This window comes from Astyanax mexicanus, chromosome 23 (genome assembly GCF_023375975.1).
Source record: "Astyanax mexicanus isolate ESR-SI-001 chromosome 23, AstMex3_surface, whole genome shotgun sequence".
In the NCBI taxonomy this organism is placed as follows: Eukaryota; Metazoa; Chordata; class Actinopteri; order Characiformes; family Acestrorhamphidae; genus Astyanax; species Astyanax mexicanus.
In genome coordinates, this window is record NC_064430.1 from 32,254,729 (window position 1) to 32,270,140 (window position 15,412).

At 48.2% G+C, this 15,412-nt stretch overlaps 1 protein-coding gene across 7 annotated transcripts in view; it reads left to right on the top strand.

Moving 5' to 3' along the window:
* The window catches only part of ppip5k1a (diphosphoinositol pentakisphosphate kinase 1a), a 96,049-nt gene extending 81,433 nt beyond the window's left edge, over window positions 1-14,616 (top strand). For all 7 annotated transcript variants that reach the window (XM_049471139.1, XM_049471142.1, XM_049471141.1 and 4 more), the window contains 3 exons: window positions 8,037-8,174; window positions 9,808-9,921; window positions 10,229-14,616. In XM_049471139.1, the coding sequence (XP_049327096.1) occupies window positions 8,037-8,174; window positions 9,808-9,921; window positions 10,229-10,809 (833 nt within the window). In that variant the 3' untranslated portion in view covers window positions 10,810-14,616. The remainder of the gene's footprint in view (window positions 1-8,036; window positions 8,175-9,807; window positions 9,922-10,228) is intronic.
* The last annotated feature ends 796 nt before the right edge of the window (window positions 14,617-15,412 follow it).

Consider the following 15,412-nt stretch of genomic DNA (forward strand, 5'->3'; position numbering starts at 1 on the left):
GGGTAAGTGTGTAGTGTGGTGGCGTGTGGGTGGGTGTGTAGTGTGGTGGCGTGTGGGTGGGTGTGTAGTGTGGTGGCGTGTGGGTAAGTGTGTAGTGTGGTGGCGTGTGGGTAAGTGTGTAGTGTGGTGTGTGGGTGGGTGTGTAGTGTGGTGGCCTGTGTGTGAGTGTGTAGTGTGGTGTGGTGGTGTGTGGGTACGTGTGTAGTGTGGTGGCGCGTGAGTGGGTGTGTAGTGTGGCGGCGCGTGGGTGGGTGTGTAGTGTGGCGGCGTGTGGGTGTGTGTGTAGTGTGGCGGTGTGTGGGTGTGTAGTTTGGTGGTGTGTGGGTGGGTGTGTAGTGTGGTAGTGTGGTGGTATGTGTGTGGGTGAGTGTAGTGTATGGGTGTGTGTGTAGTGTGGTGGTGTGTGTGTAGTGTGGTGGCGTGTGGGTGTGTGTCTAGTGTGGTGGCGTGTGGGTGGGTGTGTAGTGTGGTGGCGTGTGGGTAAGTGTGTAGTGTGGTGGCGTGTGGGTAAGTGTGTAGTGTGGTGGCGTTTGGGTAAGTGTGTAGTGTGGTGGCGTGTGGGTAAGTGTGTAGTTTGGTGGCATGTGGGTAAGTGTGTAGTGTGGTGGCGTGTGGGTAAGTGTGTAGTGTGGTGGCGTGTGGGTGGGTGTGTAGTGTGGTGGCGTGTGGGTAAGTGTGTAGTGTGGTGGCGTGTGGGTAAGTGTGTAGTGTGGTGGCGTGTGGGTGGGTGTGTAGTGTGGTAGCGTGTGGGTGGGTGTGTAGTGTGGTGGCGTGTGGGTAAGTGTGTAGTTTGGTGGCGTGTGGGTGTGTGTGTAGTGTGGTGTGGGTGTGTGTGTAGTGTGGTGGAGTGTGGGTGGGTGTGTAGGTGGGTGGGTGTGTGGGTGTGTGTGTAGTGTGGTGGTGTGTGGGTGTGTGTGTAGTGTGGTGGCGTGTGGGTGGGTGTGTAGTGTGGTGGCGTGTGGGTGTGTGTGTAGTGTGGTGGAGTGTGGGTAGGTGTGTAGGTGGGTGGGTGTGTGTAGTGTGGTGTGTGGGTGGGTGTGTAGGTGGGTGGGTGTGTGGGTGTGTGTGTAGTGTGGTGGTGTGTGGGTGGGTGTGTAGTGTGGTGGCGTGTGGGTGGGTGTGTAGTGGGTGGGTGTGTGTGTAGTGTGGTGGTGTGTGGGTGGGTGTGTAGTGCGGTGGTGTGTGGGTGGGTGTGTAGTGTGGTGGCGTGTGGGTAAGTGTGTAGTGTGGTGGCGTGTGGGTAAGTGTGTAGGTGGGTGGGTGTGTGTGTAGTGTGGTGTGTGGGTGGGTGTGTAGTTTGGTGGTGTGTGGGTGGGTGTGTAGTGTGGTGGCGTGTGGGTGGGTGTGTGGGTGTGTGTGTAGTGTGGTGGTGTGTGGGTGGGTGTGTAGTGCGGTGGTGTGTGGGTGGGTGTGTAGTGTGGTGGCGTGTGGGTAAGTGTGTAGTGTGGTGGCGTGTGGGTGGGTGTGTAGTGTGGTGGCCTGTGTGTGAGTGTGTAGTGTGGTGTAGTGTGTGAGGGTGAGAGTAGTGTGTGGGTGTGTGTGTAGTGTGGCGGTGTGTGGGTGTGTGTGTAGTGTGGCGGTGTGTGGTGGGTGTGTAGTGTGGTGGCGTGTGGGTGGGTGTGTAGGTGGGTGGGTGTGTGTTTAGTGTGGTGGTGTGTGGGTGTGTGTGTAGTGTGGTGGTGTGTGGGTAGGTGTGTAGTTTGGTGGTGTGTGGGTGTGTGCGTAGTGTGGTGGCGTGTGGGTGGGTGTGTAGGTGGGTGGGTGTGTGTGTAGTGTGGTGGCGTGTGGGTGGGTGTGTAGGTGGGTGGGTGTGTGTGTAGTGTGGTGGTGTGGTGGCGCGTGAGTGGGTGTGTAGTGTGGTGGCGTGTGGGTAAGTGTGTAGTGTGGTGGCGTGTGGGTGGGTGTGTAGTGTGGTGGCGTGTGGGTGGGTGTGTAGTGTGGTGGCGTGTGGGTGGGTGTGTAGTGTGGTGGCGTGTGGGTGGGTGTGTAGTGTGGTGGCCTGTGTGTGAGTGTGTAGTGTGGTGGCCTGTGTGTGAGTGTGTAGTGTGGTATGGTGGCGTGTGGGTAAGTGTGTAGTGTGGTGGCGTGTGGGTGGTTGTGTAATGTGGTGGCGTGTGGGTAAGTGTGTAGTGTGGTGGCGTGTGGGTGGGTTTGTAGTGTGGTGGCGTGTGGGTGGGTGTGTAGTGTGGTGGCGTGTGGGTGGGTTTGTAGTGTGGTGGCGTGTGGGTGGGTGTGTAGTGTGGTGGCGTGTGGGTGGGTGTGTAGTGTGGTGGCGTGTGGGTGGGTGTGTAGTGTGGTGGCGTGTGGGTGGGTGTGTAGTGTGGTGGCGTGTGGGTGGGTGTGTAGTGTGGTGGCCTGTGTGTGAGTGTGTAGTGTGGTATGGTGGCGTGTGGGTAAGTGTGTAGTGTGGTGGCGTGTGGGTGGGTGTGTAGTGTGGTGGCGTATGGGTAAGTGTGTAGTGTGGTGGCGTGTGGGTGGGTTTGTAGTGTGGTGGCGTGTGGGTGGGTGTGTAGTGTGGTGGCGTGTGGGTGGGTTTGTAGTGTGGCGGCGTGTGGGTGGGTGTGTAGTGTGGTGGCGTGTGGGTGGGTGTGTAGTGTGGTGGCGTGTGGGTGGGTGTGTAGTGTGGTGGCGTGTGGGTGGGTGTGTAGTGTGGTGGCGTGTGGGTGGGTGTGTAGTGTGGTGGCGTGTGGGTGGGTGTGTAGTGTGGTGGCGTGTGTGTGAGTGTGTAGTGTGGTGGCGTGTGTGTGAGTGTGTAGTGTGGTGGCCTGTGTGTGAGTGTGTAGTGTGGTGGCCTGTGTGTGAGTGTGTAGTGTGGTATGGTGGCGTGTGTAGTGTGGTGGTGTGTGGGTGTGTGTGTAGTGTGGTGGAGTGTGGGTGGGTGTGTAGGTGGGTGGGTGTGTGGGTGTGTGTGTAGTGTGGTGGTGTGTGGGTTTGTGTGTAGTGTGGTGGTGTGTGGGTGGGTGTGTAGTTTGGTGGCGTGTGGGTGGGTGTGTAGGTGGGTGGGTGTGTGTGTAGTGTGGTGGTGTGTGGGTGTGTGTGTAGTGTGGTGGTGTGTGGGTGGGTGTGTAGTTTGGTGGTGTGTGTGTGGGTGGGTGTGTAGTGTGGTGGCGTGTGGGTAAGTGTGTAGTGTGGTGGCGTGTGGGTAAGTGTGTAGTGTGGTGTGGTGGCGTGGCGTGTGGGTAAGTGTGTATTGTGGTGGCGTGTGGGTGGGTGTGTAGTGTGGTGGTGTGTGGGTGTGTGTGTAGTGTGGTGGAGTGTGGGTGGGTGTGTAGGTGTGTGGGTGTATGTGTAGTGTGGTGGTGTGTGGGTTTGTGTAGTGTGGTGGTGTGTGGGTGGGTGTGTAGTTTGGTGGTGTGTGGGTGTGTGTGTAGTGTGGTGGCGTGTGGGTGGGTGTGTAGGTGGGTGGGTGTGTGTGTAGTGTGGTGGCGTGTGGGTAAGTGTGTAGTGTGGTGTGGTGGCGTGGCGTGTGGGTAAGTGTGTAGTGTGGTGTGGTGGCATGGCGTGTGGGTAAGTGTGTAGTGTGGTGGTGTGTGGGTATGTGTGTAGTGTGGCGGCGTGTGGGTGGGTGTGTAGTGTGGCGGCGTGTGGGTGGGTGTGTAGTGTGGGTGGGTGTGTAGTGTGGCGGCGTGTGGGTGAGTGTGTAGTGTGGTGGCGTGTGGGTGGGTGTGTAGTGTGGTGGCGTGTGGGTGGGTGTGTAGTGTGGTGGCGTGTGGGTGGGTGTGTAGTGTGGTGGCGTGTGGGTGGGTGTGTAGTGTGGCGGCGTGTGGGTGGGTGTGTAGTGTGGGTGGGTGTGTAGTGTGGCGGCGTGTGGGTGAGTGTGTAGTGTGGTGGCGTGTGGGTGGGTGTGTAGTGTGGTGGCGTGTGGGTGGGTGTGTAGTGTGGTGGCGTGTGGGTGGGTGTGTAGTGTGGCGGCGTGTGGGTGGGTGTGTAGTGTGGTGGCGTGTGGGTGGGTGTGTAGTAGGGCTGGCCCGAATAGCGTTTTTTGAGCTCCGGATATTCGGCACTGATTCGAAGCGAATATTCGAATATTCGTTTTTAAAAAAAGAGGTAAAAAAAAAATAAATAAAAAAAGCAAATCACGGCCCCTTTAATCCACTGAAAAATGTTCAATTTGCTCTGACCGACGAGACATATTCACCCCGGATTTTTGGTGTTTTTATCCCCCATATTTTTTTGTTTTCACCCCATATTTTTTCTGTGTTTTTAGCCCAGATTTCTTTGCGTTTTCATCCCGGAATTTCTGCTGCCCCACACGCGGCTTATCCGCTGCGTAAGCAGGCTAGGAGGCTGCTGCACGGTTTCTCCGCTGCGCAAGCCAGCCCAGTAAATTGCTGTTTGTGTTTTCACACTTTGGCTATTTGCTTAAAAAAACAAACAAAAAAAAAACGTTTGTTCAGGAAGTATTTTATATTCTTAAAAATTGTTAATTATATTAGAGGACAGTCATTGTAAACTGTACTTGGTCTATTTCGGTTAAAGGATTGTGCAGGGCATATTACTGATTTTGTATTTTTGCACTTGGGCTATAAGCTCAATATTAAATATTTCGTTTGTTTAGAAATTATTTTATATTTTTAAACCATGTTAAATTATATTAGAGTAGAGGAAAGTCATTGTTAATGACGTTATTGTACTTGGTCTATTTCGGTTTAAGCATTGTGCAGGGCATAGCCGTATTACTGATTTTGTATTTTTGCACTTGGGCTATAAGCTCAATATTAAATATTTCGTTTGCTTAGAAATTATTTTATATTTTTAAACCATTTTAAATTATATTAGATAAGAGGAAATTCGTTCAGACATCATTTTTGTAGGCCAGGCTTTTGTAACCGATTTAGCCCCTACTGTTGCCACATTACCCCTTACGTTTTATTATATAAATCAGTTTCGAAGAGCCTGCATTTTTTTTAATCATGTATAATAGAGGTCTGCGCGAGACTGATTTTTAAACCCACTCTTCCACGCTCCCGCGTTTCTGTCTCGTTACCGCTCCGCAAAAAAATTGCTTCTTTTAATCCCGCGCCCGCCCGCCACATACACATTTCTGCCGCTCCCGCCCCACGTTCCTAATATAAATTAAATAAACTACATTTAATGCTTCAAATTTACTTATATATTTATTAAAACAGCAGCGCTGAATAGTGCGGTCCCGTTCCTTACCCCAGTCCAAACACCATCGGTGTGTGCGTGTGTGTGTCGGTCCATCCTGCGCGTTGAGAGTTTTCTTTAGGTTTTTTTTTTTTTTTTACAATTATTACAGTTTTCTTAACTATTTATTAATTTGCTCCCGCATCGTCTCACGCTCCAGCCAATAACAGTTCAGTTCTGTCCCGCGCGCAAGATATTCTGACGGGACCCGCGAAAACAGAAGTGGTTAGAGTGAGGTGGAACTCTGGAAAGGAGAAAAAAAACGAATATCCGAATACCAAAATTAAAAACCGAATACCTACTCAACGAACGAATATCCGAATACCCGAATATTCGGGTCCAGCCCTAGTGTGTAGGTGGGTGGGTGTGTGTGTAGTGTGGTGGTGTGTGGGTGTGTGTGTAGTTTGGTGGTGTGTGGGTAAGTGTGTAGTGTGGTGGCGTGTGGGTAAGTGTGTAGTATGGTGGAGTGTGGGTAAGTGTGTAGTATGGTGGAGTGTGGGTAAGTGTGTAGTGTGGTGTGGTGGCGTGGCGTGTGGGTAAGTGTGTAGTGTGGTGGCGTGTGGGTGGGCGTGTAGTGTGGTGGTGTGTGGGTATGTGTGTAGTGTGGCGGCGTGTGGGTGGGTGTGTAGTGTGGCGGCGTGTGGGTGGGTGTGTAGTGTGGTGGTGTGTGGGTGGGTGGGTGTGTAGTGTGGCGGCGTGTGGGTGGGTGTGTAGTGTGGCGGCGTGTGGGTGGGTGTGTAGTGTGGTGGCGTGTGGGTGGGTGTGTAGTGTGGTGGTGTGTGGTGTGGTGGCGTGGCGTGTGGGTAAGTGTGTAGTGTGGTGGCGTGTGGGTGGGTGTGTAGTGTGGTGGTGTGTGGGTATGTGTGTAGTGTGGCGGCGTGTGGGTGGGTGTGTAGTGTGGCGGCGTGTGGGTGGGTGTGTAGTGTGGCGGCGTGTGGGTGGGTGTGTAGTGTGGTGGTGTGTGGGTGGGTGGGTGTGTAGTGTGGCGGCGTGTGGGTGAGTGTGTAGTGTGGCGGCGTGTGGGTGGGTGTGTAGTGTGGCGGCGTGTGGGTGTGTGTGTAGTGTGGTGGCGTGTGGGTGGGTGTGTAGTGTGGTGGTGTGTGGGTGGGTGTGTAGTGTGGTGGTGTGTGGGTGGGTGGGTGTGTAGTGTGGCGGCGTGTGGGTGAGTGTGTAGTGTGGCGGCGTGTGGGTGGGTGTGTAGTGTGGCGGCGTGTGGGTGGGTGTGTAGTGTGGTGGCGTGTGGGTGGGTGTGTAGTGTGGTGGCGTGTGGGTGGGTGGGTGTGTGTGTAGTGTGGTGGTGTGTGGGTGTGTGTGTAGTGTGGTGGTGTGTGGGTGGGTGTGTAGTTTGGTGGTGTGTGTGTGGGTGGGTGTGTAGTGTGGTGGCGTGTGGGTAAGTGTGTAGTGTGGTGGTGTGTGGGTAAGTGTGTAGTGTGGTGGCGTGTGGGGGTGTGTAGTGTGGTGGTGTGTGGGTATGTGTGTAGTGTGGCGGCGTGTGGGTGGGTGTGTAGTGTGGCGGCGTGTGGGTGGGTGTGTAGGTGGGTGGGTGTGTGTGTAGTGTGGTGGCATGTGGGTGGGTGTGGGTGTGGTGGCGTGCGGGTGGGTGTGTAGTGTGGTGGCGTGCGGGTGGGTGTGTAGGTGGGTGGGTGTGTGGGTGTGTGTGCAGTATGGTGGCGTGTGGGTGGGTGTGTAGGTGGGTGGGTGGGTGTGTAGTGTGGTGGCATGTGGGTGGGTGTGGGTGGGTGTGTAGTGTGGTGGCATGTGGGTGGGTGTGGGTGGGTGTGTAGTGTGGTGGCGTGTGGGTGGGTGTGTAGCTGGGTGGGTGTGTGGGTGTGTGTGTAGTATGGTGGTTTGTGGGTGTGTGTGTAGTATGGTGGTGTGTGGGTGTGTGTGTAGTGTGGTGGTGTGTGGGTGTGTGTGTAGTATGGTGGTGTGTGGGTACGTGTGTAGTGTGGTGGTGTGTGGGTGTGTAGTGTGGTGGTGTGTGGGTGGGTGTGTGTGTAGTGTGGTGGTGTGTGGGTGGGTGTGTGTGTAGTGTGGTGGTGTGTGGGTGGGTGTGTAGTTTGGTGGTGTGTTGGTGGGTGTGTAGTGTGGTGGCGTGTGGGTGGGTGTGTAGGTGGGTGGGTGTGTGGGTAAGTGTGTAGTGTGGTGGTGTGTGGGTGGGTGTGTAGTGTGGTGGCGTGTGGGTAAGTGTGTAGTGTGGTGGTGTGTGGGTACGTGTGTAGTGTGGTGGCGTGTAGGTGGGTGGGTGTGTGGGTGTGTGTGTAGTGTGGTGGTGTGTGGGTGTGTGTGTAGTGTGGTGTAGGTGGGTGGGCGTGTAGGTGGGTGGGTGTGAGGGTGTGTGTGTAGTGTGGTGGTGTGTGGGTGGGTGTGTAGTGTGGTGGTGTGTGGGTACGTGTGTAGTGTGGTGGCGTGTAGGTGGGTGGGTGTGTTGGTGTGTGTGTAGTGTGGTGGTGTGTGGGTGTGTGGGTGTGTAGTGTGGTGGTGTGTGGGTGGGTGTGTAGTTTGGTGGTGTGTGGGTGGGTGTGTAGTGTGGTGGTGTGTGGGTGGGTGTGTAGGTGGGTGGGTGTGTGGGTAAGTGTGTAGTGTGGTGGTGTGTGGGTGGGTGTGTAGTGTGGTGGTTCGTGGGTAAGTGTGTAGTGTGGTGGTGTGTGGGTGGGTGTGTAGTGTGGTGGTGTGTGGGTACGTGTGTAGTGTGGTGGCGTGTAGGTGGGTGGGTGTGTGTGTAGTGTGGTGGTGTGTGGGTGTGTGTGTGTGTAGTGTGGTGGTGTGTGGGTGGGTGTGTAGTTTGGTGGTGTGTGTGGGTGTAGCTCCTTGCTCAGCTGCAGACTCACACTGATAGCAGGATGGGACCACTGTCTGCTTCTCTGTCTCTTTTCTCTGCTCTGTAGGGTTTGAAGGCTGCTCCATGGTGCCCTCTATCTACCCACTGGAGACACTGCACAACTCCCTCTCCCTCAAACAGGTGGACAAGTTCCTGACGGCAGTGTGTGAGAGTGCTGGGGACTCGCACAGCAGGACCACCAGAGGTGAAGACCACCATCTAACACAATATGTCTTTCCAATCAGAAGAGATCAGGCCTGAAATGTGTCACCAGTGCAACGTATCAATAATTTCTTTCATATTTAAATGTTATGAAGAAGCATGAAGAAAAAAGCTAAAAGCTAATTATTATATTGGTTGTTATTATATATCACTAGGCTGCATTCCTCACTAAATCTGTCCTGTTACCCTTGAAAACATGCATGTGATTTAATTGCTAACACAGGGAGCATCTTTGTTAACGCCCACATGTGGCCACCAGAAGAGGGGCTGATGTCAGGCAGTGCTGTAAAATTGTATTAAACAGCAAACTGATGCATTATGCATTTTAAAGCATTATGATGCATAATGAATTGCTGCATTATGATTGCTCCACCCTATTCTAAGGCCGTGACTTAAACTCAGTGTCCCTTATTAGGCCGCATCACGCACTAGGACTATTCACCCTTCATATAGGCGTACTCATACTTTGCATATAGTAATATATATATATATATAGTGTATAGTATATAGTGTAAAGTAATATGTAATTTTGATTTAGAAGGTACGTTATACAACTTATACAACAGTTAGTTCCAACCTCACAATCTGATTGGTTGAGAAGTGTTCTAGCCGTGCTGATATATGTGATAACATCACGGCCTTCTCACACTAAACTTGTATCACTCCGCCGACGCGTTGCCGAGTAACAGCGTATGCACACAAGACACCCGCAGCAGCATTAGCTTAGCACAGGCTAGCGCTCAGCCGCGGCAAGCTCGCCCGCAGCGCTGACTCGTCTTTTTTGGAAAAAAGGAAAAGAAAATCACTCGGTTAATGCCGTCTGACAGCCAGAGCGGTAACCAGCCAGGCTAGGCTAAGCTACGCTAAGCTAATGCTGAGCTAAAGCAAGCTACGCTAACCTAACCACAGTCCAGCCGGCTAGCTAAAACCAACACCACCCAGCAAAACAAGCAGAAATGCTCAAAAAATGTGCATCTTTCCCCTGAAGACGACTCCACGGAGCAGGAGAGGAGAGTATTAGCGTTATTTCACGCTCCTAACGTTACCATCTTCATTTATTCCCAATTTCGATTTCAAGCTAACTTTCGTGGTGTTAGTCTGTATGAACTATACACCGTTTTGTAGTTAAGTTTCAGTTCTTTTACAGATTTTGTGGAACTACTTTTTGGCGGAAGGCTCAGTCCATATTAAAGCATATTCAAACTGAATTTCTTAAAGTTCTTTGATTTATTTTCTTTATTCTTTTTGTAAAAAAAACTGTTGTATAAAAGCAATAGAACACTCGAGGTCGTGTGTTATCACAATTAACATCACGGCTGAGATGATCTACAGTACTCGTCTTCATCTCGTGCCTACGACCGAATCACAGCCTTGATGTTATTCGTGATAACACACTCCCTCTCGTGTTCTATTGCTTAAATACAAAACAGCACATACGAAAGTTAGTCAGCTTAGCTGAATGTTGCATTAATTAGCTGATTGGAGATTAGTCACATCCACCTTCATGTTGCCTACTTATTTTGACCAGTGCTGACCAGTTTGTTGGACTTATATTAAACTTAGGATTAAACTACTCCAACATACTCTGCTACTCTAACTCTTCCTGTGTTCTGTAGCTCTGTCAGCCATGTTCGACTGTCAAAATCAGCCCTCAGTGGACTCCTACATCCCCCAGAGAGTGCTCTCTTCTTCTGCTTCTCTGCGACAGCGTTCTGATCGCCCACCCTGGTGTGAGTACTGCACTCCTCAGCTTTTTGATAAGTAGGAATATTTTGTAAGAACCCTCCAGCTCCACATGCTGGCCGTGCTTTAGTGCCCTGGGTACCCAGTAATAAAAATGAGATGGAGTTGGACTTTAGATGTATCAGAGGATACGTGTGCTAGTCTTCACCCTCCTGGTGTAGGGTGGTATTGGGTAGAAAATGAGATAAAATGAGATATAAATTATAAAAATTAAAAAATAACATTGACAGGTGGTTAAAGACTTTTGCACAGTATTAATTGGTTATTAAATTTGCTGCAATTTCTCCCATACAGATAGCAGTGGTCCCTCCAGCACGGTGTCCAGCGCTGGCCCCTCATCCCCCACCACAGCCGACACCTCCCCTCGTTTCAGTTTCAGCGAGAAGGCGGCTCTTACCCCCCAGAGCAGCGAGGAGATCCACCCGCCCTGCCAGCCGCCCAGCCAGTCCGCTTCAGCCTCCTCACTGCCGGGCAGTCCACCTGCTGACACAGACTCCCCCACTGACCCCCATCCCCCCGAGGACCCTCAACCCCCATGCCCCAGTAGACCCAGTGAACTGGAGCTGGGCATCACAGACAGCCCTAACGGCCCAGGACGCGAGGGAGCCCACAGCCCCCCCTGCTCTCCTCTGGCCGAGCTGAGCCTGCGGATAGAGCCCTTCTGCAGCCTGCCCGGCTCACTGCCTGTGCTGCTGGAGCTCCGGGAGAGCAGCTCGGAGGCCGGCTCCAGCGCCCAGACGCCCCTGACCCCCGACGAGCCCGACGAGTTCTTTGATACCCAGGAGTCTGTGGAGGTGTGGCGGAGCAGCCCGAGGAACCTGCCTCACTCTGGCACTCCGCTGGAGGTGGGAGTGCCACATGTACCTGAGCCCTGATGACCTGGAGCAGCTATATCTCTCACAGGACACTGCAGAGCTCTGCACATGTTTGTGTTTTTTCCTTTACTACACTAAAACGCTTTCAACACATTTCAGAATGCCCCTGCCCCTCACACACACACACACACACACAAATTCAAGGTTAGGTAGAGTGCCTGAGGAAACTGCTGAATAGGATTAGTTCACTAGGGGTGCTTGATACAGGTGCTCAAAAAAAATTGAATATCGTTGGAAAGTTACTTTATTTCAGTAATTCAATTCAGAATGTAACACTCATATATTATATAGATGTATTACACACAGTGATTTATTTTAAGTGTTTATGTATTTTATTGTTGATAATTATGGCTTACAGCTAATAAAAATATTATATAAGACCAATTGGTACTTTTGTCAGTGTGAGCAGTGTGCCAAGTCCTGCTAGAAAAAGAAATGTTGTCATTGTGTTGTCAGCAGAGACTGCACTGACTCTAGACTTGATAATAAAACACAGTGGATCAACACCAGCAGATGACAGACATGTCTCTCCAAACCATCACTGATTGTGAAAACTTCACACAAGACCTCCAGCACTGTGTTTTATTATTAAGTCTCTTAAGTTCCCTCTGCTGCTGATAACTTTTATGGAGATGCAGATTTCATTTTCCAGCAGGACTTTGCACACTGCCCACACTGCCAAAAGTACTATTTGGTCTTATATAATATTCTAATTTTCAGAGACACAGATTCTTGGGTTTCCATTGGCTGTAATCCATAATCATTGATAATAAAATAAATAAACCCTTCAAATAGATCACCCTGTGAGTAATACATTTTTATAATATATGAATTTCACATTTTGAACTGAATTACTGAAATAAAGTAACTTTTCAATGATATCATTTTTTTTTTGAGATGCACCTATACATAATGATATTGTGATAGATCATACTGTTTTCGCTTGCGATACATTATCAATATGTGGTGTGAATTGTGGTTATTCTTAATGAAAAATATGAGCTCTAAACTCTCTAAGACTTGCCGCAATTAGACTTTAGTCTCAAGTTCTTCTTCATTGCTCCACATCAGGTGCTAATCAAAAGAATAGATTAAACCTGCGGTGACGAATATTAGTTAAACTCTATGAAACTGACACCAATAAATCTGTAATTACTTGTATTTGGATACAATTGACAATTATTATCTTTGCAGTCACTCCACAGTTGTTAATAACAGATGAACAGACACTGTAGATTCATACAGGGTTAAAGTAAAAATATAGTGCCCAATCTCTTCTAAAACTGCAGTTGCACCTTCAGGACTGTCACACAGTTAAATTAATAAAATATAGAACTAATTAGCTTTAGTTAATAACAAAAATGTCTTTAACTCAACAGTTATCATCATACTGTAAAAACTACACACATTCATACTGTTTTAAACAGTAAAAACACAACTGCAGATTTAATGTGGATTAAATTATGTTATTACTATCAGGTTGTAAATAAAACTCATCTGCAGATTAATACTGGTATAAAAGCACAACTATTACTGACAGACTTAAAAACACTCACACTGCACATTGATACTGGTTTAATATCACTGACAGGCTGACTGAAAGCCACACCTACTTCATATTCATACTGGATTATCTTACAAACCAAAAACTGTGTGAAACCTGGGCTCCGCAGGACTGGGGCTGGGGTCCTGAGCCTCTCGTGTGACTGTGGTGTTTAAATGTGTGTCCTGCGCCTCGGCAGTGGTGATCCATTATTGCTCCTGCTACAGTGCCTCAGTGACGTCCCATGAAACTCATACCGGGTCCTGTAGATGCGGAGAGTACGCGGGGTTACTGAACCCAGTCAGTGGGGGAGGGGGTCAGAGAGACGGAGGCGTTCTCTGCTGGTAGTCTGTGTCTGTGGTTTTGCACGTTTGGATTTCAGTGTGAAGTTCCGATGCACTAAAATAAGAGACTTTATAAGAGGTTTTGCTTTGAGAGTGCAGTTATGCTGCTGTTGTAACGAAGCCCTACACTCTCAAACGTAAAAGTGCTTTAACTGTTTATTCGAGGGATGCTATAGGGATTAATCGTTTTCAAATTGTTAACAATTCTCTATTTGACTTTTTTATTTTGTTTAAATTTGCTACCCTGCACCTGGAGCAGGCTACTTTTTACTACCAAATTTCAGAGTGAGTCGAGGAAGAACTGTAGGAAAGTTGCAATAAAAAGTAGTTTTTTTTTGTTTTTGTTTTTTAAATCAGCAGTAGTTCTTATATGGCATCACTCAAATAAGCATTTAATGCTTCTTTTTTCAAAACTGTAACACTTCCGTCAAGGAAAGTTTATTTTAAATCAAAGTAAATTCAGATCATTCTGGTTAAAAGAATTTTCTCCAATATTGATGTTTTTATGCTTGTATTCCATTAACATGCTCAAGAGTTAGCTGTGTTGCTGCTGTTAATGAAGGCTGTTGCAGAGTATATGGCCAGTGATCAAAGCTGTGTGAGGTGCACTGAAACTGATTCTAACAGAGAAAATGAACCAGACCCTCCTGCTGTCTCTACTGCTTACTGGCTTTGGTTTATAAGAAGCTTTTTGCTTAAATTGTCCTTATTGTGGAAAAACAAAACTATTGAAATCTATTTTATGGATAAACATCAGTTCTGATTCAGTTCTTGATCATTTCTTTATTGATTCTGTCGGCTGTCGATTTTTTACGCATTTGGCAGAAAACCCTTTGCTTCAGATACTCCCTCCTTCCCTTTACACACAGAACAGAAGACTAAAGACTGAAAGGCAGTCTACTTAAGATTTAATGATTTATAGCTTGTTTTATTTTGCCAAACCCTTTGACACCACTTTCATAACTTATTATTAAATCATAAAGAACTGCATATCTGTGTACAATATATATATATTTATCAGCTAACAAAAAGAAGAATATTTTTAATATAGAGACAAAAATTAATAGTCTCATCTTTTATCAATTTTATATTTTTGTAAAACATATAGTACTACCATGGTTTGGACTAATGAATAAGCTCCTTATTTTATCATGATGAATTTTGTCCAGTTCGTTTCCCTCCGGCTTTGTAGCTTCTTCTCTTTCAGGAGCAGGTTTATACAGCGAGTTTGGCTCTGCTGGCTCTGAGAGAAGGAGAGATTAGCATTATTATAAAATATGATTCTGTTCTTTCTTTCTATTGTTTATAATGTACAGAGAAAAAGCTTACGAATAGGGAAAGGTAATATTTAATCAGTAAAATACAGTAAATATGCTGCTGCTGCTGCTGCCCAGAGGTTTACACTGTAATTTGCTATGTTGTCTGTTGATGTGCAGACCAGTAGTCGTGTACATTTCAGATTAAGAGTAGAGATTATTCACACTTCTATTTGACTCGTGTCTGAACTGTAGATGGTGGGCATTAGTACAGAATGTGGGTAGAGATCTCCTCATTTCGCTGATCTATGACCAGCATCCCATACTGCTCTTACCTTCCCCTCTCCGTTGTAAACAGAGGGGCGCTGTCCCGTCGGGGGGGGGGTGTTTATTTGCTGACAGACTACATTTCACTGTTCAGGCAATTTCACCACACTGTGGCTATTGATTGCAGTGAGACTTTTTCTCTGTGATTGGTTGAATCACGGTTGAACTGGTTCATAATCACTGACACCGAAGCTCCGCCTCTCACACATAGTGCTGCTGGTGCTCTGTATGCAGTCTGTGCAGTCGTATGTACGTGGCGTTCCTCAGTGTCCCAATACAAATGGCTTTCTTTGTCTACACAAACAGACGTGATAAATAAAGTCGATGTAAGCTGTTCTGTGTGTGTGTGATTACTGAGTGTTTTCTTGGTTAAACTTTATAAAGCAATGTTGGAGCACTGATCAGAAGCTTTCTCAAAGGGAAATTCATGAATTTGTTTATTATATTTTTAATAAGTTTAATCTTTATGAAACATTTTTAAACAATAGAATGCACAATTAAGTCTTGTCAGTTAGAAATATCTTACAGCACCTCCCAGAAGTGAGTACACCGGTCATATTTTTGCAAATATTTTATTATATACACTGCCTGGCCAAAAGAAAAGTCGCCACCAAAAAAAAAAGGTCACACACACTAATATTTAGTTGGAGCACATTTAGCTTTGATTGCTGCACACATTCACTGTGGCATTGTTTCAATAAGTTTCTGCAATGTCATTCATTTTTTTTTCAATCCAGTGTTGCATTAATGTGTTGTGTTCACCGAGATCTTGCAGCAGCATTGATGATGGTAGAGTCTGACCACTGCACAAAGCAGCTCTTCTCCATCCAGCACATCCCAAAGATTCTCAATGAGGTTAAGATCTGGACTCTGTGGTGAACTCTCTCAATACATGTGTGAAAATGATGATCTCATGCTCCCTGAACCCTGAACTCTTTCACAATTCCAGACCCATGAATCCTGACATTGTCATCTTGGATTATGGCCGTACCGTCAGGGAAGATAAAATCCATTTTTTTTTCGGTTAGGTTTATTTATTAGTGTTTTTCTTAAGACTAAACAGCTGTTCAGTCCCAAGCCCTAGAGTTCCCTTCAAAGTGTGGGTGTGGAAATGCTCTTACTGTCACTATTAA